This window comes from Mus musculus, chromosome 5 (genome assembly GCF_000001635.26).
Source record: "Mus musculus strain C57BL/6J chromosome 5, GRCm38.p6 C57BL/6J".
Taxonomy (NCBI): Eukaryota; Metazoa; Chordata; class Mammalia; order Rodentia; family Muridae; genus Mus; species Mus musculus.
The window spans coordinates 143987368-144015103 of NC_000071.6; the positions used below are offsets into that span (position 1 = coordinate 143987368).

The 27736-nt window shown below is 46.5% G+C and overlaps 1 protein-coding gene and 1 non-coding gene across 3 annotated transcripts; one reads left to right on the forward strand and one right to left on the reverse strand.

The window, feature by feature from the left end:
* Positions 1 to 541: 541 nt before the first annotated feature.
* Positions 542 to 27516, reverse strand: Ccz1 (CCZ1 vacuolar protein trafficking and biogenesis associated). Of its 2 annotated transcripts, none has more exons than XM_017320876.2 (15): positions 27332 to 27516; positions 25627 to 25724; positions 25436 to 25529; positions 24085 to 24162; positions 23664 to 23821; positions 21836 to 21919; positions 16676 to 16851; positions 14010 to 14091; positions 11177 to 11238; positions 10796 to 10907; positions 5859 to 5892; positions 5142 to 5259; positions 4105 to 4263; positions 3271 to 3398; positions 542 to 882 (listed from the first exon to the last, which is right to left on the reverse strand). In XM_017320876.2, exons 5-15 carry the CDS (start codon positions 23670 to 23672, stop codon positions 827 to 829), a joined length of 1020 nt encoding a protein of 339 aa, XP_017176365.1. In that variant the 5' UTR covers positions 23673 to 23821; positions 24085 to 24162; positions 25436 to 25529; positions 25627 to 25724; positions 27332 to 27516; the 3' UTR covers positions 542 to 826. The 2 variants fall into 2 exon arrangements, with proteins under 2 accessions (XP_017176365.1, NP_808350.1); NM_177682.3 differs by having other exon boundaries at positions 23664 to 23711; positions 27332 to 27486.
* On the forward strand, positions 26631 to 26734 carry Gm24311. Its single transcript, XR_003956044.1, has one exon. It is a non-coding gene; the product is annotated as a U6 spliceosomal RNA (small nuclear RNA).
* Positions 27517 to 27736: the final 220 nt, after the last annotated feature.

Here is a 27736-nt window from a genome sequence, read left to right on the forward strand (position 1 = left end):
CATTCAAAGAGACCTCAAAGCCCCACCTCCACAGTGACACCCCCCCCCCCTTACAAAACCTCACCTCCTAATAGTGCCACTTCCCACTGGCCAAGCTTATTTAAACTACATCTTAATTGTATGTATGTGTGTGTGCACGTGTGTACACCTGAGTCCAGGTGCCCGGGGAGAACAAAAGGAGCATCAGACCCCGAGAGCAGTGGCTCTCAACCTGCTACAGGGTCAGGACCCCTTCAGGGTGGACCCAGCCTTCCTCAGGGGCTGCATATCAGATATTTACAGTATGGTTCATGTAACAGTAGCAATAAAATCCTGCTCTGGCTGGGGGTGAGCACAGTATCCCGGCATTAGGCAGCTGGAGAACCACTGCCTTAGAACCTGGCCTGGGCTACAGGAGACTGTGAGTAGCCTGACGAAGGCGGTGAGAACTGGATCCAAGTCCTCTGAGCCTGGCCTGGCCTGGCCCCTGACCTGGAGTTATGAGCCCTACTGGCCAGTGCAGTCAAAACAGCCAGCAACACAGGACTCAACAGGAAACCAGTATTTTTAAAAACTTTAACAATTTATTAGTCTTATTTCCCAGTAAAATACCCATACAATGTCAGCAGAATGGAATGGTATTCAGCTGACTACATTTAATTAATTTCACATAAATATTTAACATCTAGAAACCTCAGGGAATCATCAGACCAAGTAGAAATGTGGTTTTCCAAGCAGGTATTGCTTTACTGTGTCCCTAACCCAGTCACTAGCATGACCAGTAAGTTGTAATGGTAAACACAAAGGTTGTTGAGGTTTTTAAAGATGTTCTGCTGAGCCAGTGGAGTCAATCCAAGAAGAAGATGTTGTTGAACTGCGTGGCACACAGTTTCTTCACCTCTTCTGCAGAAAGAACAGAAAACAGTGTGTCAAGGAGCATAGCTTCTGCCCTTGAGGGCTGCATGCTATGATCAGTGCCTTCAGTTCTATGGGGATAAAGGTAGGAAATAAGTAAATGTCTGCATTAATTTTGACTTTCTCTTAAGAAGAGGACGCAGTAATAACCAACAGAGAAGGCAGTCAGAGAAACAGCTCACAAACTCCTGAGACCTCCATGTTTCCCAACACACTAGGGTACCACTGTTTTGGTTCTAAAAGAACTGGTTTGCGGAGAGCCTGAGATCCTCGTGGGTCAGCACTAGAAGTGCAATGCTCCTGAGAAGCTGACGGGATGGATGTACAAAAACCCTGGCCACAGTCTTGAGATGTCGATCAAGGGTTTTCCAGAGATAATCACCTTGGATTAGTTGATCCATCAAATCCACCTATTTTAATTTCTGTGGTGCTAAGTAGAGAGCCCAGGGCCTTGAGTATGCCAGGCAAATGCTATACCACTGAGCTCCATGCCCACCCCTTTAAACTCCCATTTTATCTCTGCATGCACCCAAATACTAATGCAAATGAAGACCTGAAATGTCCTAATGCTGGGCACAGTGAGGCTGCCTGTAATCACAACGTTAGGAAACCGTGGGACAATGGCTGTAAGTTCAAGGTTGGACTGGCCTACATAGCAACTTTCAGGCCAGCCAGATGGAAGCTCTTGTCTCAAAAACACAAAACAAAAGCCCAAAACAAACCAACAAAAGAACAGATGTTAAGATCCTCTATGTCACTTATGATGAGCTTGGTAGGATTTGTCCCCTGCCTGCCGTTAGTGTCATGCCACAGAGAGCAGTGGCGAAGCCCAATCCCATGAGGACAATGCGATCTTTTCTCCAGGACAACATTCATTAAGACCCATAAAGCAGCTGCTAGATCACACTGTCCAGAAAGGAGACCAACCCCGCCCTGATGGGAAGGCAGAAAAAAACTGCATTCTTCTGCCCATGTGCAGATGGTGACAGCTGGAAGTGCCCTGTGAACCTGGCAGCCTGGAGGGTTCTCATCACAGGATCTATAAAAGGACATTTGTACAGTGGGCAGCTATAAAAGGACATTTGTACAGTGGGCAGCTATAAAAGGACATTTGTACAGTGGGCAGCCATGCCTTGTTTGCTGATTTTTCTTTTTGTAGCACTTTAGAAAACACTTTTCTTTTAGGCACTGTTAAGTTTCCCACCCCACAGGAGAAATAAAAGCATTTAATGGGGGACTGGAGACACAGCTCAGTGGCTAGGAGCACCTGCTATTCTTACAGAAGACCCCATTTGGTTCTCGGCACCCACAGGACAGCCTACAACTGTCAGTAACTGCAGCTCCTTCTGGCTTCCTCAGGGACCAGGCACAAGTGGGTGGGACACAGACATAAATGCTGGTAAAATACCCATATGCATGAAATAAAGTTTTCTTTAAACCCGAAATACACAGAATAGAAGCATCTGCTTGGATCTTAGGAGTTGTGTTCTGGTTTCTGTTTGCACTGGAGGCTGAGTTAGGCCCTCACTCATGCTCGGCGGGTGTAGCAGTGGGCTACATCCCTCACAGACCCCTGACACCCATCTCATTTCCCCCCCACCATTTATTCAAGGTAGAGACTCCATTAATAGCCCAGGCAGACTTTGAAGTTCTCATCCTCTTGCCTCTTGAAAAGCTGGGATCCAAGGCCAGGAGCTTCTGTTTGTTTGATTTCTGGGGCAGTTATGAGCTGCCCCATGTGTAGACCAAACTTGAGTCCCTGTAAGAGCAGCAGAGACCCTGAGCCTCTGGAGCTGTCTCTGCAGTCCCTGTTTTTTTGCTTTCTAATGTTTATTTTATGTGACTATCTTTTGTCAGCATGTATGTCTATCACCACGTGTGCCCGATGCTGTCAGAGGACAGACGAGGTATTGGATCCGTGAGAACGGGGCTACGGCTGCCTGCGGGCCACTGTGTGGGAGCTGGAACTAAGCCAACGTCTTAACCCGGAGCCACTGCTGCAGCTCACCAAGTTACTTCCCTTTTAAAGAACTTCCTATTTCCTTGTGTGTGCACGTGTGTGTATGGAGGGATACAGTATGCATGCATGAGGTCTGAGGACATTCTGTGTGTCACCAAGCTTGGCAGCACGCTCCTGTACCCACTAGGCCACTTCTCAGGCCATATTTACTTTTTTTTGAGATAGGGTCTCCTGTAGTCCAGGCTGAGTTCAAACTCACTCTGTAGCTGAGGATGGACGTAAACTCCTGATCCTCCTGCCTCAGCTGGAATTATAGGTATGACCACAATGTGCAGCTTCTATAGTTTCTTAACCCAGGGAAAGATTATTTGAAGTATCCGTGGTTAAAGTTCTCCTGAGGTCCCAGGCCCCCTTACCATTGACCTCGATCAGGTTCGCATTCTTCTGACTGAGAATCACGTACAGCTCCCGCTGGTCAGACTTCTTCCCAACAACCCAGTAGTCGCTCATGGCCTTCACAATGATTTCTTCATCTTCATCTGCTCTGTAACAAAGTTTCAGAGTGGGATGCTTTTATGTACACAGCTAGACTGGGAAGAGAAAAAGAATTCAAAACAAGAAATGGTACTAAGGGGCTGGAGAGATGGCTCAGTGGTTAAGAGCACTGACTGCTCTTCCGAAGGTACTGAGTTCAATTCTCAGCAACCACATGGTGGCTCACAACCATCTGTAATGAGATCTGACGCCCTCTTCTGGAGTGTCTGAAGACAGCTACAGTGTACTTACATATAACAATAAATAAATCTTAGGGCTGGAGCAAGCAGAAGCCAAGTTTAATTCCCAGCAACCACATGGTGGCTCACAACCATCTGTACAGCTACTGTGTACTCATATACATAAAGTAAATAAATCTTAAAAAGAAAGAAAGAAACGACACTAAGTTGTAGTTATAAATAGTTAAGTAGTCACGTATGAAAGGCAACCTTGTGTGATGTGGAAGCAGTCTCTTCTCAAGGGCTCTGGGTCACTTGGTTTAAAGGTAATTATTTAGCTAGGCATGCAGGCATATGTCTATAATCCCAGCCCTGAGAAGGCTGAGGCAGAGAGATCTTGAGTTTAAGTACTACTAGGTTATACAGTGAATCCCATGTAAACAAACAAATAAGATAAATATAAATATACATACGTATAACTCCTTTAAATCTATTCTCAGAAAGGCAACATCCGCTTTGAGAAGTCGCTGGGATTACCTGGTAAAGTCACTGTTGATGTCCCCTAATATCTTCATTAGATCTGGGTGGACGGATGTGAGTGACACACTGGGCGTTTTCCTCATGTGAATTGTACTTTTCTCTGCTAAATTCATGTGGTTGAAGTAGATGAACTTAAACTGGGGCTCCTTTTCAGACCTGTGCAGACATGACATTGAGATGACGACCACTGAAAGAACAGTTATCCCAAGCACACAGGCACGGGTGAGAGTGCAGAATGGCAATCTCAATTCATAGTCAAAACCAAAACTCAAGAGACCCACGAACAGAAAATGCACAAACTAAAACGGAATGGCAGGGGTGGCACGGTGACTCCAAAGAGAAAGCCAAGTAGCACCAAGCCTGATGACCTGAGTCAGAACCCAGGGCCCACATGATGGAGGGAGAGACTCGACTCGACTCTCGCAAACCATTCTCTGACCTAGACACACACACAATAAATACATGGAACTAAATGACTATATAAAGGCTTTGATCTTCAGTGGCTAGACACTCAAATCTAGACTCTCAGTAAGCTGTAACCAATGTTTCAAACAATAATAACATGTGATATCTAATAAGATAGAATTTTCCAAGGAGACGAAGTCTACTTCTTAACCAAAAAGTGTTTCCCCTACATGTGAGTCCTTGTAAATAACAGTCCACTGTCCATGAAGTCCAACTTATTCACCACCTGTCCTGTTGCAGAAAACACTCTCTGACCCTGGGTTAGGAGACTAACACTTCTTCTATCTCCAGTGCTGGGAATGAGTGTGCGCTGTGTACAGTGCTGGCCACGAGACTGCAGCTCTGTGCGTGTAAGACTTTGCACAGCCTCAGTGAAAGCCACAGTGAGCTGCATCAGCCTCTTCCATGAAGTGAAATGGACATTCCGGTCGGGACCTACCTTTCCCTCTCCTAGGGCACATCACAGAGGGGACGGAGCTTTCCAGAAATGCTGCAGTGGTGACACTGTGCACACCTTCAGTACCATAAGCATTTAGTCTGTGAGAATAAAGCCGAAGCAGAGTACGAACCCAGAGATCCTCTTGTTGATATTAAACTGCTCACAGATGTCAGATGCCAGCACCGTAAGCTGGGGCCCAACGATGCTGTCCAGTCTTCGGCAGAAATCCAGCGTGAGCGGCGTGGAGGCTGGCAGGAGTTAAAAGAAACAGCACTCAGCCCTGCCACCCTTGGTGCCCCACAGCTCACATGACTGCTCAGAACTTGACACAATTCAAATGAAAAACTTACTGACCAACTAGATGAGATCAAGACAGTCGGGGAACAAAACAAACACTCAGAAGCCCGCCCCTCCCACACTGAACGGGAAGACAGAGCTGGGCTGGGCTGGCTAACACGGAGCCTTTCCCTGTGAGGGGAAGCGTCACACCCCTTAAACAGTGGCAAACTGGCTGCCCCAGGAACACCTAAGAAGGTCGAGTATTTATTTAATGCACACGACACAGCACTTGGAGTCCTGGGCTGTTTGATTGCCCTCAGACACACCTCACTTAACCCTGAGTCCTTAGAGCGCAGGCACCATCCCACCCACCCACCGCAGCAAGTGCGCTCAGGGAGGGGGTGGTCCTGCTGATCACTAGTGAGAAGTAATTGAATGCTGACAGGGAGCAGTGGGTAAAACAGCCTGGCCGTGGCTAGTGACAACATACTGTCCATTAAGGACAGGACCCGGCAAGCTGCAGGGAGCTGAGCCAGTCAGGCTGAAGCAGACCCACTCCGGCACCTACCGTCAATCATGAAGCACACGGCTGCACTCATGGCCTGCAGAGAGACAAACCAGAGATGACAATTGGTAGAGAAGAGGGGTGAGCGCTGTGAGCAAATGTGGCGAGCCTGTCCTCATCTCGACAGACCGACTGTAAGGAGACAGGGTGTGCTGAGCAGGGCAGTGTGGAGGCAAACAGCACAGTGGCTGACAAGGACAGAAAGGCTATGAGTGGTTCCACAGGGCCTCGGTGCTTAGGCTACGGCACATGGCCTCAGGGCTCAGGGACACGGAGTGTTTACAAATGAAGTGGCATAGCTTAAAATGCTCTCAAAATAAAACAATACAAGGGACAGACTGGCATCTTAAACTGGGAGGTGGTGGCCTTAAACTGGGAGGTGGTGGCACGGGCCTTTAATCTTAGCACTCAGGAGGCAAAGGCAGGTGGATCTCTGAGTTTAAGACTAGCTTGGTCTACAGAATGAGTTCCAGGGTAGCCAGGGCTACTCAGAGAAACCCTGTCAAAAACTTTATAAAAAGATTGGCATCTCATGAATTCACCTTCGTTGGCTGCCTGAGACTTCACTGTTCTAGTCTCTCTTGTGTACTCTTGACACTTTCCACTAAAAAAACATAAGAAGAGACCACGTCATTACAACCTTGCCTCCTCTCACTCCTGCAGATGACTGCAGTTATGACATTAGCAAGTAACAGCAACCGAGACCATGGATAAAGCTAAAACTTCCAAGCATGGCGCACACTTGTAACACCAGATAGAGGCAGCAGGATCAGGAATTCCAAGGCGGTCTCAGTTACAGAGCAAATTCAAGGTCAGACTGAGCTACATGACATCATGTCTAAAAGAAGAAAGCAAATAGGGTCTGAGGGGATGGCCAGTCCTTAACTGCCCTTGCAGAGGACCTGAGTTTAGTCCCTAGCACAAAACTCCAGCTCTGGGGGAACATGGCGCCTCTGGCCTCTAAAGGCAGCTGTGCTCATGCACCCACACAGACAGTGTGACAATAGCTCCCATGTGAACACATAGCCACACAGACAGTGTGACAACAGCTCCCGTGTGAACACTGACAGTCTTTATAACTGCAAATGACCAATATGAAGAAAGCTAAAACTGATAACTTGAGCTCTCATCTCAAGTCCCTGGAAAAAAGAGCAAACTGAAGCAAACTGTGGGAAGGGGTACTACCAGCCAGAGCAGGAAGGACTCCACAGGGAAGAGACCACACAGGAAGCCAACGCTGCCTCCTGGGAAAAAGCAACACAGACTGAAGAGCCTCTTCACAGGCTAGAACGTAAAAAAGGACAAAAGACTCATTACCAGAATCAACAATCAAAGGGAGAGAGAGACTGCGCTATCAACGCCATAGGCGAAGAGGTGAAAACAACAATGTCAGTGCGGTGAAGCCCTGTGTGCCAACAATCGAGCTAACTTCAATTCTGGAGAAAGATACAACACACCGAAGCAACCTCAAGAAGAAAAAGAAAAACAAGATAGACCACCACCAAGAACCTCATCCTTCAAAACCTCACAGGCACAGGAAGGGACTCACACTAATCTCAGCACTTGGGAGGCCTCTAGAGGCAGATGGACGTCTGTGCGTTTGCCTTACATTCAGAGACAGTTCCAGGACACCTGGAGCTCCGTAGCAAGACCTGGTTTCAAAAGAACTAAAATAAGACTTAAAAATGCTCACACAGAAACACCCACGTACACAGTTCTACTGGGAATTCCACAAAACACTTAAAAGATTTAACACCAATTCTCCAAGTCCTCCAAAACCAGGAGAACACTTCCCAAATCACTGCACGATGGCCTCACCCTCACACCTACTCAAAGAAATCCCAACTACAACAAACGGCAAGGGCTATCCATCAGGGTCCTTCAGTACCAGCTTGACATGCAGGGCTGGGGAGGAAGGGCAAGCTGAGTGTCCAGGGCCAATCCCTGATAAAATCTTGGCATGGTGGCCAGACAACTTCCCTAGAGGGCATCGCTGCCGTGCAATTCCCTCATCACTGCGGCAATCAGCTGTACTGTCTGAAGAGTGCCAGTGCTGACTTCCAGACCCTGCTACACACACCTCTTCTTGACTGTGTGCTGTATGCACATGTGCAGGTGGCTGTGCATTTGTGTATGCACATGCACGGACACAGAGGACGGCATGCCAGAGTCTTTCCTAGAACTGGAGCTATTGGGGGTTTGTTGTAGTTTTTCAACTAAACTGGCATCTAGCAGCCGTCTTTGCTCAGAACTCCCCATTATATCCCTAGAGCTGGAGATAAAGATGCATTTGAGACCTTGCCTGGCTTGTCAGGTCAGTACTGAGATCTGAATCCAGGCCCTGGCTCTTGCACAGCAAGCGCTCTTATTCACTCTCCAGCCCTAGACTGACTTCCATCCCTGCCATTCACCGTGACAAGCTGTTCCTTGAGTATATCTGCTTTTCCTGTCAACTACTGGCCTTACAGGTCATCTTGGAGATACCTCAAGAAAGCAGTTGGTGTCTAAAGTGAAAAAGTCCTGGGGGCTCCTGAACTTTGCAACTAGAGGCCACTGTTGGAGCACTAATCCAGTGTTGGTGGCCCTGGGTCCTATGAGAAAGCAACCTCCAGGAGCAAGCCATAAGCAGCACACACACACACACACACACACACACACACACACACACACACACACAGTCCTCAGTGTCGGCTCCCGCCCTGACCTCCCTGGACGCTGGACTGTATGATACAGAACTGGAAACTCAAATAAACTTCCTCCCCAAAGTCACTGTGGTTTTGTTTTTATTTTAAATATTTATTTGTGTATATGAGTATACTGTAGCTGTACAGATGGTTGTGAGCCATCATGTGGTTGCTGGGTATTGAACTCAGGATCTCTACTCGCTCTGGCCCTGTTTGCTCCAAAGATTTATTTATTGTTATATGTGAGTACACTGTAGCTGTCCTCAGACACAGCAGAGGAGGGCGTCAGATCCCATTACAGATGGTTGTGAGCCACCATGTGGTTGCTGGGAATTGAACTCAGGATCTTAGGAAGAGCAGTCAGTGCTTATAACCGTTGATCCATCTCTCCAGTCCCCGGTCATTGTGTTTTAAGACAGCAATAGAAACTCTAACTAAGATGTGCATGTTACACACACACACACACACACACACACACACACACACTGCATTTTCAAGGAAAGGACAGAATTCTTGAAAGAGATAGTGCTAACTTAATAGTGTTTATCTTATCACAATGTTTTTGAGACAGGGTCTTACTGTGTAGCTCTGGCTAGAGCTTGGAACTCATATGTAGACCAGGATGGCCTAGATTCACCTGCCTCTGCCTCCCTGGTGCTGGAATCAAAGGCGTGTACCACCACACCCACCCACAATACAAAAAAAATTTAAGTTTCAATTAAACTGAGGTTACTGTAATGTGGTGGGGTGGAGGTGGGGGCACTCCCACTCTAAATGCTGAGCTGACCTCAAACTTCTGACATCCCTGCCTCGACCTCCTGAGTGCTCTGGCCATAGGCAGGAGCCATTACTTGGCCTACTTGGGCCCTCTCACACCACCCTGCTTCACCTGAATGCACACAACTCCTCTAATGCACACTACTTTTACTGATGGTGCCTGCACGTATGCCTATGCGCTACACATGTACCTGAGGCCTACAGACGTCAGAAGAGGATGTCAGATCCCCTGGAGCTGGAGTTAGAGACAGTTGTGAGCTGCCCTAGCTGGGTGCTGGAAGTCACACTGAGGTCCTCTGTCAGTGCTCATACAGCTGAGCCACCTCTCTGGCCCGGCTCCATGTGCATAATTCTTTTTAAACACTCATCTGTCCCAGAGTCCGTCCCCTCCCTTTCAGCACTCGTAGGGTTCTGATGCTTTGGTCTGGTTTGGTTTGGTTCTGTCACACGTGAGCACAAGAGAGCCTTATGCTGCTGAGGGAGGTGGGTTTATACATCATACGGGCTGAGGGAGGCAGTCAGGCCAGGCAGGTGGAACTCAAGGAAGAGCCGGCCTGCTTCTCAGGTACGGAGGCTCACTCCCTGGTCTCTCTGGCCTCGTCACTTGCTGTTAAACACGCTCAGGCTTCACCCTGCCCCACAGGCTCAGCTGCAGGCTTGTCTGTGTGCAAGGACAGGAAGAGGGGGACAACATCCCCGTATTCCCTCTTTCCACAGCCACTCCCCACACCTGGCTGCTGGCCGCTCTGAGTTGGGGGTTTCTGTGTGCTCTGAAGAATGGGTGGTCACCGCCTCAGCCCTGTCTCCTCATAGCCTAGGCTGCAGCCTTCTCTACTCTCAGATTTCTCTCAGGCATTGCTTTTAATCAGTCTACTCTCCACACAGTCAAAGGATTCCCACAGACTGTGACATCCTTTCTGCTTTCCTGAAACATAGTTTCTAAGCCTTTGAATTAAAACCTATTTCTTTTGTGTACCACAACTGCCTTAAGAGAAATGGCGAGGGAGTGAGGAGAGGAGGGAGGGGGGGAGGAAGAAATACTACCCAAGCATGGTGGCACACATTTGCAGTCCCAGCTACTAGGACACAGAAGTTGAAGGTCAGACTGCGTGAACAGTAGCCTCCCCCCCGAATGAAAAGGGAGCTAAGCCCACACATAGATACCCATTCTTACAGGCACCGTGAGACAACACAGAAGCACAGCTCGCTCAAGTGCGACCCATGCATCTGTGCTCTGAGGCAGGCCCTCTCACGCCTTGGGTGTGGCCCTCGGACTCTGGACACTTGAATCCCACCCTAGACAGGACTTCTTTCACTAGTAGCAAAATTGCCTAAAAAGGTTGAAAGGCAACTTCCTGCTGCAGAAGAACACCCTTTTTGAGTTTTACACAAATCAGAACTTGTAACACCTGTCCCAAGAAATATTTAGGAGGTGTGCCTTAGCCTTCATCTGTAACACCGGAGGAAAACAATCATTACCTTATAAACAATTAAATGGAGCTCTTCATACGTGTCATCTGTATTTACAAAAATTTTGGGGAATCTGCATTTTGCTTCTGGATCATTAAGGTTCAAGGGTCCAGTAAGAAATCTTAAAAGTAAACACAGAGATGACTCAACTCAATGAGGTAAACATAACATAACAAAACGCATTCCCAGTCAAGGGCTATCAATGTTCTGCTGATGCTAGACGCCATTTGATAAACAGCAGATCAGAGTTCCGTAAAGCGACAGTGTGATGTCCCTGGGAACGAGAGCTCCCTTTCGGATCGTTGCTCAACAGGGCGACCCAGTGCCATCTTTATCTTTACAGAAGAGTGGCGAGGCCCAGCGCTGTGAGCCGAGCCACGGGCATCCTACCTTCCATAGTGCTGAAGATTCCCAGGCATCTCTGCCCTGACTGGGGAGTCCCTTCCCGCCAACTGCAAACAAAATGAATATTGACAACAATCACATTTTATTTTTTTACTTTCAGTTTGACAAACGGCACTCCCACTGGCTAGTTGGTCTCGAGCCATTTTGCTGAACTTATTTCCCGTATTCCTTGCCACCCAGAAAAAAATAAATAAAGGAAACCTCATTCTTACAATGCCTGGGTTTGTCCATAGACTTGGCCAGAGCAGCTTTTCCGACCGTGAGCAGTGCTTAAGGCAGGGACTTGTTAACCAGGTCAGAGTGCCTGAGCGAGTGCTCGGCGTCAGACCTGGTCACCCATCAACCTTCTGCCACCCCATCTAGGCTCAGGGGACACGGTGGGAGAGAGTAAAGAATGTAGGAGCTGAAAGATGGGAGGGGGAGAGGTATGAGCAATAAGACAATCATGAAAATGGACATGAACCAGAAGGGAATGGCCTGGCGAGCCCTGGGGAAGTGGACAGATAAGTACTGTGGTATGTACACGCGTGTATGAAATTTTCAAAGAAAAGATAATAAGCATACTACAAAAATACATAAAGAACTGACTAATTTAACCGGGACTATAATAATATGACTCCATCTAAGCCTAAATCCCACAACCTACTACAATAACTGAATTCCATAAGGCTCTTCATGTTTTTCACACTGACCCATGGAGACTACTGTCTTCTTCCCATTCCCTTCCTGTGGGAGCTCAGAGTCACAGAAATGCACCCACAGATGTGGCTCTTAGACATAGATGGCAGACGTCAACACCAGGCTTGTCTGGGATCAGAGTGTGTATCTTTAGCTATGACACCAGGTTCCCTGGAAGACTTGTGCTTATCTTGTTTTGTTTTTGCTGAAAACATATTGTTTCAGGGGCTGGAGCAGTGGCTCAGCAGATAAGAGCACTGACTGCCCTTCCAGAGGTCCTGGGTTTGATTCTCAGCATCCAGCATCCATCTCCGACAGCTCACAGCATCCTGTAAGTCTACTCCCACAGGATCCAAGTGCCCTCTTCTGGCCTCTAAAGGCACTGCACACACATGATAACACAGATATGCATGCAGGCAAAAGTCCCTGCATGTAAAACTAAATAAATTTTGAAAACTGTTTGGTGCCCTTCTGGTTTTAGCATATAACTTCAAAATACCTTCAATGCACAGTGTACCCAGAGATGAAAACACACAGCCCACTACTAATCTGTGACAGATCTCACATGTATGTGGCCATGCTGGGTTGTAGCTCTGTGCTTACACAGTGTTCTTCAGGCATGTCATCAAGTAACGGACAGAATCTTCTACTGTGGCACCAAGCTGTCAAAGGCTGACAGGCACCGGAAGTAGCTCCTTGAAGGGCGTGCTTATAAGAAAGGCTTGGATACCAGGCAGAGCAGAGCTGGCCCTGCCATATCTTTGTTGGGCAGGTGTATGGTCTGAATCTAGAGTGTTCCTCGGTGACCTGTGTGAGGGACCTGGTTGAGTTGGCAGTGCTGCTGACATGTCACTGGACCTTGTGGAGCCAAGTTTATGGACGGCAAAATCCACTGCCAACTGCAAAGCTGAGTGTGAATAGACTCGTTGAGATGGGCTCCTGCTGAAGGCAGCAGGTCACGCACGGGGCATACCCCTGAAGGGCAGATCTATCCTGGTTGCTCTCTCCCTGCTTCTCCACCGAGGTAGGCAGCCTCTGCCACACGCAAGCAGCCGATCTTTGTCTGAAACCTGAGACTGGCAAACCAGGCTTTCTGCTCTGAGCTGTTTTCCTCAGGAAGCCTGTCAGCAATGAGAAGCTAACGCATCTCGCACCTTGGCAGGGTGCTGATGTCCTGTAAGACAGTGTAACCAACTCCATCCTAAGGTTATGAGGACGGCAGGTGTGCTGGGCACTGGGAACAGCCACTGTGCACAGTAAGCGCTCAACAGCTGCTGGCTGCTGTGTCCGACCTGCCTGGAAAGAGCTTTGTTCTGGAGGGAACCCGTCTTAAACCTCTCTTTCAATGTTTGTTTTCTTGAGGTGCTGAGGCTAGAACCCAGGACTTTGTGTATGCAGGCAAGTACCCCTGAGTGTAGCAGAGAGGACGTCCCATTGTTGCAAATCAAGTTTGAAAAGCTAGAGAATGAAGATGGGATGAAGGTGAAAGAGGAGTTTGCAAATGATCAGAGCAAGGGAAAATAATGATTGTATGGGCTGTGAACACTTCACTTTCAGCCTAATTAAGAATGCTAGTGTCGCTGGGCGTGGTGGTACACGCCTTTAATCCCAGCGCTTGGGAGGCAGAGGCAGGCAGATTTCTGAGTTTGAGGCCAGCCTGGTCTACAAAGTGAGTTCCAGGACAGCCAGGGCTACACAGAGAAACCCTGTCTCAAAAAACCAAAAAAAAAAAAAAAAAAAGAAAAAAAGAAAAAAAGAATGCTGGTGTCTAATGTTCTCTGTGGAAAGTTGGGGAGTTAAGTACAGTTGTGGCCAAGTATGCCAGGCATAAGGCACCTTCTCACAATGTCACCTACTTCTAGAGGAAGACTGCAGGCTTAGGGCCCTCACGGATCCCTGTCCCTCCCTATCTGAGACCCAGTTTTCTCCCTGCCTGATGAGCTGTTCCTCCTACTGCAGCTGAACACAGCAAGCACAGCAAGGATGACACACACTTCCATGTGTGACGAATCGATACCAGCTAAGTATCCCTGAGTATCATAGACCAACCATAAAGCAGCTCAGAGGTGTCCTGTGCCCAGCTTCCCACACCCACCTGCCCCTCCTCGGTCTACTGTGTGTCTACAGAATGCAATCATACCTCAGGTTCGATGTGCCTGGGGAACAGTGAGGTGGTGAGGTATTTGTACAAAATTCTCATGTCATCTTGCTCTAGTCCACTCCTGAAACACCAGGGAAGCACGAGTTAAAGTCTGGAAACGGCCTCTGCCTTCTCTGCTCTAGAGTGACACTTGCTCTTGTCTCTATATTGTATGAAGATGCTGAGCTAGGGATACAGTAAGACAGGAGAGTGCTCGCCTAGCGTGAAGCCCTGGGACCCATCCCCAGCCCTGCAGTAAAAACAAACAGGATGGGCACGCTGGTGTACAGCCTGAGCCCAGCCTAGGGAAGGTAAGGCAGAAGGATCAAAAGTTCAAGCTACAAGGAGCTCAAACGAAACAAAAACAAGACATGCAGACCCTCCAGCTGGGAAGGAAGTGCGGGAAGGAAACACACCAGACCAAGCAAGCGCTGGCGCTGCGCGCTGACCTACTGGCAGCTGCTGCTCCACAGTCCTGTATTTTAACTAAGACTCAAAGCATGGCCTCAACAGGACCAGCAAGAAGGCTCAGCAGGTAAAGGCATTTGCTTTGCAAGACTGGTGACCTGGGTTTGATCCCTGGAACCAATGAAGAGTAGAGAGATGTGTGTGCACACACACATGTACATACATACACACATACACACACACACACACACACACACACACACACACACACACTTTAAGTTTTTTAAGTCCAATAGATCTGACTTTCAGACTGAAATCCATTCAGGGTTACTTAGGGGACAGTGGTAACCACATGATACATTCTAGAAAGACATCTTGGGGTCCCAGCCTACACAGTGAATACCACATTCTAGAAAATATCACTATGTTACAGATATATAATTTGACCATAGACATCAGAAGTATTTGTGGATATTTGTTCTCTAGGTTTCAGTGTAGACAAAAAGGAGAAAGAAACAAGTTTCAGGCAAACTCATCTCAAAATGAGGCAGGAATACTGAGAAGTGTTGGGAACTGGCAGACATCCACCCTTGAAGAGGTTTTTGTTGTTGTTTTGGGACAAGACATAAAGAAGGAAACCAAAAGGTCCCGGGAGAACTCTTCAAGAACCCTCTTCCACCGCCTATTGTGTTAGAATGTTAGCTGTCTGTCCTTCCCCGCAGACAACTGCTGCCCTTCTGTGCGATGCCTTCACTAGACCATGCACCGGGGCATCTCCCATACTACCCTCTGCTTTCTCATGTCCTGACCACGTCTAAAATGTGGCAGGGGCTGGGAACGTGGCTCATGCTAGCACGAGGACCTGAATGTAGATCCCCAGCACCCGTGTGGGTTGAAAGCCAGCTGTGGCAGTGCACGCCTACAATCCAAGTGCTGGGAGGTGGGGGCAGGGGCACCCTAGGGCTCACTGGCCAGCCAGCCCAGCTTCATCAGGCAAAAGACCTATGTGCATAAATAACATAAAGATGAATGTTCAAAAATGAAAGCGTGTACTCTAGGAGCCTAGAGCAGACACATAGACACTCTGTCAGCAAGGGAAGACTGGTTCTTGAGCTTTGCTGCTCACAGGGCAGCATCGAACACGTGGGGTGGGAGCTGATAGAATTTCTAAAGCGAACACATGGACGGTTACATTTTTCTTTTTCAGAAGTAACTGAGATGATAAAGAGGAAGAAAAAGTAAAACCGAAATCAGGTTCAAGACACAACTTCCTTTTTAAGACACATGTAAGCACTGGGGATGGGGACTGAGGCAGGAGGATTACAAGTAACATACCAACTTGATCTACATAGTGTGACCCTATCTTGAAAAATAAAAATAAAAACCAGAAGCAAAATAAAACACTCATTTGGGCCAGCAGGACAGCCCAGTGGGTAACTGCATTTGCTATGCCAGCCTAGTGAGCTACCCGAGGTTGAAGACTTCATTTGGGTATACATATACTCTTACTCTAGTCAACTTGCTCTGTGTTTGTGTGCAGCGTTCTGCTGTCTTTACATCAGCAGTAAGAGGCCCTTCAGCCATCACCCCAACTCTCTTTGCTGGATATTAAGCTATTTGAGAACAGCTCCCTCCTCCCCTCTTCCTCCTTTCATCTTCTCTCTTCTTCTACCTTTTTTTGGCCACATTTCATATGTGTGTGTGTGTGTGTGTGTGTGTGTGTGTGTGTGTGCGTGCGCTATGTCTTTTACGTATGCATGGTTTTGTATGCATGTATATAGGTGCACATGTGTATGCATGCATGGGAGTCTGTGCCCTTGGTCAGCACCAGGAATCATCCTCAGCTGCCCTTGTCCTTTATTCACCGAGGCAGGGTCTCTGCCTTCCTCCACCACACCCACCCAGCAATTATGTGGGTTCTGGAGATCTGAACTCTGATCCTCACACTTGTACAGCGAGGGCTCTAGCCACTGGGACATCTCAGTTTGGTTTTTTGTTGTTGTTTTTTTTGAGGGGGGGCATCTCAGTCTTGGCTCTAGTTTATTTAAGCTCCTCTGCTTGGTAATTTTAATTGTTTATTATCCCAGCTGTGCTCTAAATAATTCTCCTCCTAATTTGACAATGCCCCTCAAAATTTTCCTGCTGATGCCCCTGCTGTTATTTCCTGTGTGACAGACAACTGCACTCACTGCTACTGTGCAGTTTATTATTACTCTGACCTCCATGTCCTACAGGCCAAGTCACAGGGTGCTACTTACCAGATAAGTTGGTCATTGTAGAGGAATGCTGTATATTTGACTACACTTAGGCTTTCTTCCATTCGGTTAATAAAGGACTGGATTTTCAAGTAAGTCATTTTATCCAATGGGAAGAAGCTGATTCCACCAAAAATATCAAGTAGGTCACATGACTGCAAATGTAGTGTCTGCAAATACTGTGGGGGAAACAGACACTAGATTAACCGTCGCACTCCCTACAGCGCTCACACAGCCGCACAGTCACACACTGACAAACAGCACAACAAGCCCAAGAAGCAGTAAGCCGAGAATGACTGGACTTGAAGTCAGTCCCAGTCCTGAAACACAAAAGCTGAGAGCTGCCCTTGCTGTGCTGATGCGTCTCTTTTTTTTTTTTTTTTTTTTTTTTTCCGGCCCAAATATTTATTTATTATTATAAATAAGTACACTGTAGTTGTCTTCAGATGCACCAGAAGAGGGTGTAAGATCTCTTTATGGGTGGTTGTGAGCCACCATGTGGGTGCTGGGAATTGAACTCAGGACCTTCAGAAGAGCAGTCAGTGCTCTTACCCACTGAGCCATCTCACCAGCCCCTGATGCGTCTCTTAGGATCCACACAATAGGACTATGGACACAGTGCCATTCGGAAGGATGTCAGTCAGGACAGCAGTTTGCTCCTAACAGGACAGTAACGAGAGCAAGAGCAGGGTTTGAGGAAGATGCCACCAGAGTGACTTATTATGGTCATTAAAGTGAGAAACAGCCGGGCGTGGTGGCGCATGCCTTTAATCTGATCACTCGGGAGGCAGAGGCAGGTGGATTTCTGAGTTCGAGGCCAGCCTGGTCTACAGAGTGAGTTCCAGGACAGCCAGAGCTATACAGAGAAACCCTGTCTCGGGGAAAACCAAACAAAAGAAAACAAGTGAGAAACGTTTCAGATGGTTCAGAGGCTAACAGTGCTTGCCGTACACCGAGGACCGGGGTTGAGATCTCCAGCATGTGTGTAAACTGCCAGGCGGGTGGGAGGCTGCCTTAGTCCCAGCTGAGGGAGGCAGAGACATGGGCTCCCCGGAGCAAGCAGGCCAGCTACACTTGCTGAAATGATGGCCTCTGGGAGAGGCCTTGACTCAATGCATGAAAAACTGAGAAAGACACCCAAAATCAAGCCCAGTCTGCATGCGCACAAATAACAAAAAATTAAATAAACAATACAGGAACAGGGCTGAGGGGGGTGGCGGCCTGAATGAGAAAGGCCTCCACTGGCTCATATACTTGAATGCTAGGTCCCTAGTTTGTGGGACAATTTTGAAATTTTGAAAAGGATTGGAAGGTGTGGCCTTGTTGGACATCTATCACTGGGGTTGAGCCTTGAGGCTTCAAAACCCCAGCCCAGACCCAGCTCTTTCAGGACTTTCTCTCTCTCTCTACCTGCTGTCTGTGGATGAGACGTGAGCTCTCACTACTGCTCCAGCATTACCACACCTGCCAGCCTATTGCCATGCTCCCTGCCATGAAGGTCACAGAGTCACCCTGGGAAACTGTAAGCAAACCCAATTCCATGCTTTCCTTTATAAACTGCCTTCTATCTCTTCATGGCAATGGAACAGTAACTAAGATAAGAGGTATTTTAGGGAAAAAAAACAAACTGAGAATTATAACCTGAACATAAACTGAATCTTGACAGGTGCTGCGGCAAGTGAAACAAAGCCCAAAGTACAATGAAAGAGACTGGGAACTATCTCGGGCTTCAGCTCTTGGGACATTTCACACTCCTGTGACTGAATCCATGTGACAGCTGTGTTAGTCACTGTTCTCTTGCTGTAAAAGGACACCAAGACCATGGCTACTCTGAAAAAGATTTAATCGGGGCTTGCTTATAGTTTCAGAGGTTTAATCCATTGTCATCATGGTAGAAAGAATTGTGGCCTGCAGGCAGACATGGTGCTGGAGAAGTAGCTGACAGTTCGTTATCTGAATCCACAGGCAGTAAGAAGAGAGAGCCCCTAGGACTCTCTCTCTGGGGTTGTTTTCTGTTTTTTCCAGACAGGTTTTCTTTCTATGTAGCCTGAACTGTCCTAGAACACACTCTATAGATCAGATCAGAGAGATGGGCCTGTCTTTGCCTCTTGAGTGCTGGGATTAAAGGCCTGAGCCACCACTTTGAAACTCCAAAGCCCATCCCCCTCTACACACTGCCCCAGCAAGGCCACACCTCCTAATCTTTCAAATTGTGCCTCCCAACTTCTTCTTCTTCTTTTTTTTTGTTCTTTTTTTATTTGGTTTTTCGAGACAGGGTTTCTCTGTGTAGCCCTGGCCGTCCTGGAACTCACTCTGTAGACCAGGCTGGCCTTGAACTCAGAAATTAGCCTGCCTCTGCCTCCCAAGTGCTGGGATTAAAGGCGTGCACCACCACGCCTGGCAACCTCCCAACTTCTGTCTTAGTGTTTTATTGCTATGAACAGACACCAATTTTTTTTTTTTTTGCTTTTTTGCTTTTTGTTTTTTGGTGGTTTTTTTGTTTTTGTTTTTTGTTTTTTGTTGTTTTTAAAGATTTATTTATTATTATACCTAAGTACACTGTAGCTGTCTTCAGATGCACCAGAAGAGGAAGTCAGATCTCGTTTACTGATGGTTGTGAGCCACCATGTGGTTGCTGGGATTTGAACTCAGGACCTTCAGAAGAGCAGTCGGTGCTCTTAACCACTGAGCCATCTCTCCAGCCCCTTTTTTCGCTTTTTGTTTTGTTTTGTTTTTTTGTTTTTTGAGGCAGGGTTTCTCTGTATAGCCCTGGCTGTCCTGGAACTCACTCTGTAGACCAGCCTGGCCTCAAACTCAGAAATCTACCTGCCTCTGCCTCCCAAGTGTAGGGATTAAAGGTGAGCACCACCACTGCCCAGCGCAAGGCAACTCTTTTTTTTTTTTTTTTTTTTTCGAGACAGGGTTTCTCTGTGTAGCCCTGGCTGTCCTGGAACTCACTTTGTAGACCAGGCTGGCCTCGAACTCAGAAATCCACCTGCCCCTGCCTCCCGAGTGCTGGGATTAAAGGCGTGCGCCACCACGCCCGGCTGCAAGGCAACTCTTAAAAGAACAACATTTAATTGGTGCTGGCTTACAGGTTCAGAGGTTCAGTCCATTGACATTAAGGTAGGAGCATGGCAGCATCCAACCAGGCATGATGCAGGAGGAGCTGAGAACTCTACATCTTTATCTGAAGGCTGCTAGCAGAATACTAGCTTTCTGTTTTCTGTCTCCCTCTCTACCTAAGCTTGGTTTTCCTGGAAATTGCTCTGTAGATTGACCTTGAACTCAGAGATCTGCATGGCTCTGTCTCCTGTAATGCTGGGATTTAAGGCATGTACCACCATGCCTTGATTTAAGCTTTTCTTCATCTAGACCCAGGCTGGCCTTGACTCAAGAGAACTGTTTGGCTTTGTCTCCTGGTATTAAAGATGTACATATCACCATACCTGGATCTAAATTTAGCTGCGTAGGATCTTGCCCCCAAATCCCTTAACCTGTTATCTCCTAAAACATAGGATTTAGTTCCATTTCATTTCGCAGTACCCCTTTAATACTCGAGCCATATATTTTATGTTTTTCCTTTCTAAGCTTGCTACTCTTGTTTAAAATGCTCTTCATGAGATTTAACCAGAGAACAAAATCTATGATGGGCTTTTTTGAGACTCCCTTTGTCAATGCAATTAATATAAATCTCTTTGCCTTAGACTCAAGTAGACTCTTCAGACAAGGGCAAAAAGCAGCCACATTGTTCATCAAAATATCACAAAAATATCTCTAGGCCACATTCTGAAATTCTTCTACACTGAAACCTCTTGGGCCAGGTCTGCACAGTTCAAATCATCCTCAGCAACAAGTCTTCCATATTCCTACTAGGATGGCCCACTGAGCCCTATTTAAAGCATTCCACAGCTTTCCAAATTCAAAGTCCCAAACTCCACATTCATCCAAAGAAAAGCATGGTCAGGCCTATCACAGCAATATCCCAGTCCCTGGAACCAACTTCTGTCTTCTGTATCTATGAGCCTATAGGGACCGTTCTCATTCACATCACCACAACAGCCAAAGCCTTCCCCCCGAGTTATTATGTGTGAGGCCTGTTAGGACAACAGAACCATCGCAGGCTGATGTGACAGCTCGTATCTATAATCTCAGCACTTTGGGAGGCTGAGACAGGAGGGTTACTGTGAATCTGAGGTCAGTATTGGTGTGTGTGTGTGTGTGTGTGTGTGTGTGTGTAATAAGCATGCAGCTCTGGTAAGTGTTTAGATGCTTGCACTCTAACCCACCCACATAGTAAGACAGCCTTTGAAATAAGTCCTCCCTGCAATACACACAGGTGCACAGGATCAGCTGAGACACGTCTCGGGGCTGCTTCCAGGATGCTCTGCTCCAACAGGCGAGACCACAGGCCTGAGGATCACCTCACTGCTCTGGGTTTGCATTAACAATCCTCGGGTTCTTTGCTACATTCAAGGTCTCGATTTTATATCTTAAAAAAAAAAAAAAAACAAAACCAAACAACAAATCTGGAGGCTGGCGAGACGCTCAGTGGCCAAGAGCTCGTACTGCTCTGGAGAGGAGTGGGGTTTGGTTCCCAGCACTCCCAGAGGACAAATGGAGCTCACGGTTCCAAGGAATCAGACATCCTCTTCTGGTCTTTATGAGCACTGCACTCATGTGCGCATACCCACACACAGACATACACATACAATTAAAAGTATAAACAATGAGTTGGGGCTGGAAAGATGGCTCAGTGGTTAAGAGCACTGGTCCAGATTCAGTTGCCAGCACCCACCACATGGCAGCTCACAACTGCTTGTAACTCCAGGTCAAGGGCATCTGGGGCCCTCACACATATATACATGCAGGCAAAACAGCAATGCAATATATGTCACACATATAATAAGATATATATCTGATATATATACACGATATGATATGTATGATATATATCATATATGCCTTATATATCTTTAAGAATAAATTAAAAACAAGTTTTCCTGCCTCTGTACTGTTCTGGAACAACCCCAGTGATGCTGGGATCAACCAAGGTTCTTATCCACACCAGTTAAGTGGTCAGCCGCTTACTCCTACTGCCAGCTTCACTGATACTCCTCTCCAGGTCTTAGTAAAGCTATAAATAAAATCCAGGACACTTACCCGATGGAAGAATTTCTCTAATCTTTCCTTTAGGAGCTTGACGCCTCCATCTTCCATGGCTTTCAGAAACGTCCCATTGAAAAGCTAATAATGTAAAACATTGTGGAAAATGGCGTCAGTGCCCTGCGTTACTCACGCTCCTCTGCTTCACCTTTAACAGGGCTCATCAACGCCTCCCAGGTACTTTCAAGCATAGGAAGTATTCGTGAGAAAGAAACTGTGTAAAATTATATATGCCTTACTAAGCAATACACTAGGTGATAGACACCGGCTCTTCATAAGGCCACGTAATAATCCTGCCTATCTTTCTGTTTATCTGTTTGATTTTGAGAGTACAGGACTTCTAAGTTGCCCAGGAGGCTGGGCTCAAACTCCAAAGTCATTCTCTTCCCTCAGCTACCCGATCAGCTGGAGCTATAGCCCTCACCTGAGCTTGGGCCTCTGAAGAGCAAGACAGGCTCTTAACCATGGAGCCGTCTCTCTGGCACCAGAAATAATAAAAAAATAAAATAAAAAAGTTAACAATGCCAATGTAGCTACAAACAGAGAGCATTTGCCTGGGCTCAATCCCCAGTACCTCAAAAGAGTCGAGAATTCCTTCTAGAACCAGGCTGGGTAGCACACACCTGTGACCTCAGCACTTGGGGTGCTGAGGCTCGGTGACTGTGAGTTTGAGACCAGCCTGGGCTATGGAGAGAAATCTTGTCTCACAAAGCAAAACAGAACAAAATTGTTTGTAAACATTCCCGAACTTATCCTCAGATGAAGTGGACAGACCCTAATTTTAGTTTTTTTTTTTTTTTTTTTTTTTTTTGAGACAGGGTTTCTCTGTGTAGTCCCTGGCTGTCCTGGAACTCACTTTGTAGACCAGGCTGGCCTCGAACTCAGAAATCCGCCTGCCTCTGCCTCCCGAGTGCTGGGATTAAAGGCGTGCGCCACCACCGCCCGGCAGACCCTAATTTTAAAGAGAAGCCAGCCCAGTCAGATCCTGCATGTCTTTTACCAGTGTGTACCAGATTAAATATAGGGTCTCACCCTCAGCAAAGAAACATCTCCTTGCAAGAGATGGAGACCATTACAGAAAACCATGGCTGATCAAAATGCAGAAAAGAAATGATTCTGTGATACAACTGATGTAACTACAACACAGTTCCTGTACCCAAGGCTCAAGATCACAGCGGAAGAGGAGGAAGAGGAAGAGGAGGAGGAGGAGGAAGAGGAGGAAGAGGAGGAAGAAGAGGAGGAGGAGGAGGAAGAGGAAAGGAAGAGTCTAGGGGCCAGAGGAACAGGGAGTTTGCTGTGAGACTGCATCTCCTACAAATGTCAGAGAAGCTCTATCCGTGAAATCTCATCAACACGGTTGCCCAAACTAGACCTGAACACGGACCACACGAAGAGACATGTTGACATGGAAGAGAGAAATCTCTTGGGGCTCAGCCCTAGATTAAAGACTACGGGAAAACAAGAAATGTGGAGAGGGGATGCATAACCTTCTCCTACCAAGGGTTATTCAGTACCAAGTGGTCAACTCAGACATACACGGAACGTCATATGGACTGAGCAGGTTATATACAGTTAGGTATATATACACACATGTAGATTCATACATACATACAAACATACATATGATTTTTAAAAAGAGGCCATGAGAGAATGGGGGAGGGGTACATGGGAGGATGCGGAAGGTCAAAAGAGAAGGAGGAAACAATGTAATTATATTTTAACTTCAAAAAAATAAAATAAAAGATGTTTAAAAAGAATACACGTGTAACACATGCCCTCTGAGGCCCTCGCAGTGAGGCACAGGCAGAGCAGAGCGCAGGCTTACCTTGTACATGCTGTAGCACTGCTGCAGCACTGAGCTGTACACCTTGTCCTACAAACAAGAAAACAGCAGGCATCTCACCGGGCCCCAGGCACAGCAACAGGACCACTCTTGGCCAAGGCTCATGATTACTATAAACTTGGTCCTACGGTAGCTGTACGCTGAAATCACAGGTATTTAAATTCAAATTTACAAACCAATAAGCCTCTTTTAGAAGGGCTTTATATTATACACAGGTGACCAGTGGAAGGTATCAATAAGACAGGCACTGAAGTATTTTTAGAGGATTATGTGAAAGTAAGCAATAAACATAAAACCTTTCTATGAAGCCCAAGAAGGCTCCTAAAGCTACTTAGGTTAAATGCATGTTATGTGACATCTCCAGGAGCATCCTAAGAGCACAGGATAAGAAACTGCACATTACCAACAGCTCCTCCTCTTGGTACTCCACTACCGCCTTGCCATCTTTACTTTGCTTCTCGATGATAGGATTCCGAACAACCTATGAAGTTTGATAAACAGAAATTAATAATGATGTGACCGGATGTTTTAAACCTTCTTTTAATTTTAAAAATCTGGGTAGGACTGGGAATATCGCTCAATAGTAGAATGTTTGCCCAGCCGTGCTTGGGTTCTAACTCTAGCAATAAAATATATAAACAAGTGCCAGCCAGATGCACACATGTGATCCCAGCAATTGGCAGAAAGATCTGAGTTTAAGGCCTGCCTGGTCTACAGGGAGAATTCCAGGACTGCCAGGACTACACAGAGAAACATTATCTCACAAAACAAAACAAACAAAAAGAAAGATGGCTCCTCAGGTAAAGGCTTTCGTCTGTCTGCCAGGCTGATGACCTGGAGTTCAATACCTAGGATCAACACGGTGGGAGTAGAGAACGCTCTCAAGTTGCCTTCCACATCCCCCCAAGCCCCCAGCCAAAACAAATAAATAAAATAAAAACAAAAAATATAGATAAATAAATTATCAGGAGGACTGGGAGATGACACAAGGGCTTGAATTAGATTTCTAGCACCCAGGAGACAGAAATAGGTGGATCTACAAAGAGAGTTCCAGGCCAGCCAGGGCTATACAGTGAGATCCTGCCAACAAACAAACAAACAAATGTGGGTATGGTAGCACAATCCTAGCATTAGGGAGTCAGAGACATGGATTCCTGGAGCTTGCTGACCAACTAGGCAACCATAATTGGCTCTCTCAGACTTCTGTGAGATATCTTGCTCAGAAATCCAGATGGACTCCTGAGGAATGGCATTCAAGGTTGCCATACATAAGGCACACAATCGTCATTTCCATCCCCTCTATCACACATAAATACCCAAAAATTATTGAACGTGTTATACTAGACATAAAATTTCTTTTGTTTGTGGTGTCTATTCAAAAACCCAGGCAGGCGTTCTACTATTGAGCTCCATTTGTAGGCATAAAGTTTTTTTTCTTTCTTTCTTCCTGTTTGTTTGGTTTGGTTTGGTTTGTTTTTTTTTTTTGAAACAGGGTTTCTCAGTCTACCCCTGGCTGTCCTGGAGTTGGCTCTGCAGACCAGGCTGGCCTGGAAGTCATAGAGATCCACTTACCTCTGCCTCCTGAGTGCTGGAATCAAAGGTATGCATCACCATTGCCTGGCCAGAACGTTTCTTAAAATTTAGCCCCAATCTTAATAACCATTTTGATTTTGAAATTGCAACCAATTTCAGTGTTTCCTAAGAATAAGAGCCCCAGAGCTGTTACTGTGAACTGTTACTGAGTATATAAATACCATAACCATCCAGAAATTTTCTTCTGGTTCATTGAAGAACTGTCTGTTCTTCTGTGTGTGTAAAGATTTTGCAGGTTTCGATGGGCTAAAAGTCCTAGTGGGAAAAAAGTTTTAAAAACATGGTTTAAATATGGTGTAAATTGAAAGAATTCACCAGTCTTTACAAACAAAAAATATATGTAAACTATTACCTTGTAAACTGTACAATTGCTTCACATAATCCAACATTTCTAATTTTTTCATTCTTTTCTACTTCATTTGGATGGTAAAACAGAATTTTATTTTCTTCCTAACACAGAAAGAAAACAGAAACACAGCATTAATGTCAGGATTTATTCATCTTAACTCTGAAAGTGTTGAGTTTAACATCCAACTCTCCGATCATAGAGGCTAAGGACAACACCTAAAAATGTCTTTAGAAAACCAGGAATGGTTGGGTCTGGTGGCACACGTCACGAATCCCAGCACTCTGGAGGCAGAGATAGGAGAGTCTCTGAGTTGGAGGCCAGCCTGGTCTACAGAGTGAGTTCCAGGACAGCCAGGGCTACACAGAGAAACCCTGTATTGATGGGAAAAAACAAAAAACAAAAAGCACCTCCAAAAAACAAAATTCATTGTGATTTTGTAACTACTGCAAGCCATCAGTGTAAGAGGTAATTGTGATATTCACCAAATCACATCTCATCAGTAGGACAAGATGAAAGTCTCAGATTTCTTCCCATGTGTCAGAAACCCTCACAAGGAAGATGCAGGTGTGCGCGTGTACAAGAATACAGGATCCACAATTGCACCAAGTTGGTTCGGGAGCACTTGGGCTGACAGCCTCTAAATAGGGCTTTTTTTTTTTAAGATTTATTTATTTATTTATTTATTTATTTATTATATGTAAGTACTTATTTATTTATTTATTTATTTATTTATTTATTATATGTAAGTACACTGTAGCTGTCTTCAGACACACCAGAAGAGGGCATCAGATCTCATTACGGGTGGTTGTGAGCCACCATGTGGTTGCTGGGATTTGAACTTCGGACCTTCAGAAGAGCAGTCGGGTGCTCTTACCCACTGAGCCATCTCACCAGCCCCTAAATAGGGCTTTGATCTGCTTGCAACAAAACACAGTTCTAGGCATGTTTTGAGGAAGTTGCCACTGTCAACTCGGAGTAAAAAAAAACGCTTATAACTTCGATTTTGGGTGCTCCCTTCGGCAGCACATATACTAAAATTGGAATGATACAGAGATTAGCATGGCCCCTGTGCAAGGATGACACTCAAATTCGTGAAGCGTTCCATTTTTTTCCAACGTTTATCCTAGACACAGTGAAAAACTATTTCATTCTAATGTTTACCCTAGATAGAATGATTCTACTAGAGTTCGACTATGATACCTGAATATACACCTAAAGCACTCTTAACTCCTACCATCACAGAAATGCTTGCACATAAATCTTTATTGCTACATTAATGACATTAGCCACAAGCTGGAACCAGCATAGATATCAACCAAACAGTTTAGTGGATAGAAATGTGTTAAAACACAATGAGATTTTAGTTAGCCGGAAGGAAAAATAAAGTAACAGTAACATTTCCAGAAAACAAAACATCAATTTTGGGGAAAACAAGAAAAAAGAAAAAATTAACTTTGTGAAGCGCCTCCAAGTTTTTAGTTTTGTTTCATTTTCCCTCTTTTGGGAGCTCTGTCCTACCAATCTGGCTCCACCTTTGCAATCGAAGATTCCAAGAGAGGAGTCAAGTTCGATCTTAATTGCCCAGACCTGACGCGATGGGAAAGACTTTCAAGCCGGGCGGAGGGATTAACCTGGGACCTCCGTTGCCAGGACGGGCTGCGGCATCAGGGGCCGGGCACGGAGCAGGCTCGCGGCCCCTTCGGCTTACCTCTCCCTCGCGCGGCCCGAAACGGGGGTTGTAGATGAAGAAGCTCAGCAGCGCTGGCGGGAACTGCTTCTCCTGGGCCGCCCAAGCACCCGGCCCGGCCGCGGCTGCCGCCATCCCGGCCCGGCCCCCGTTTCGGGAGGCTCCCCTCCGCCCGCTCCGAGGCAGCAGCCTTAGGGAACACCGCACTTCCGCCTCGCTAGCCGGCGGCCCGGAAGAGCTCGAAACTGACCCAGAAGAAAAACCTGCAGTGCCCAGTCCCTCTCTGATAGGTCCGTGTGGAACCAGTTCCCTCGTGTTTATTGGGCTGGAGTGTTTTCAATTATATCAGCTCTCAGCTGGCTGTCATGGCTAAAGGCGAAGACCACGAATTTCAAGAGAAATGTAACAATGGATTGGGGTGGGGGG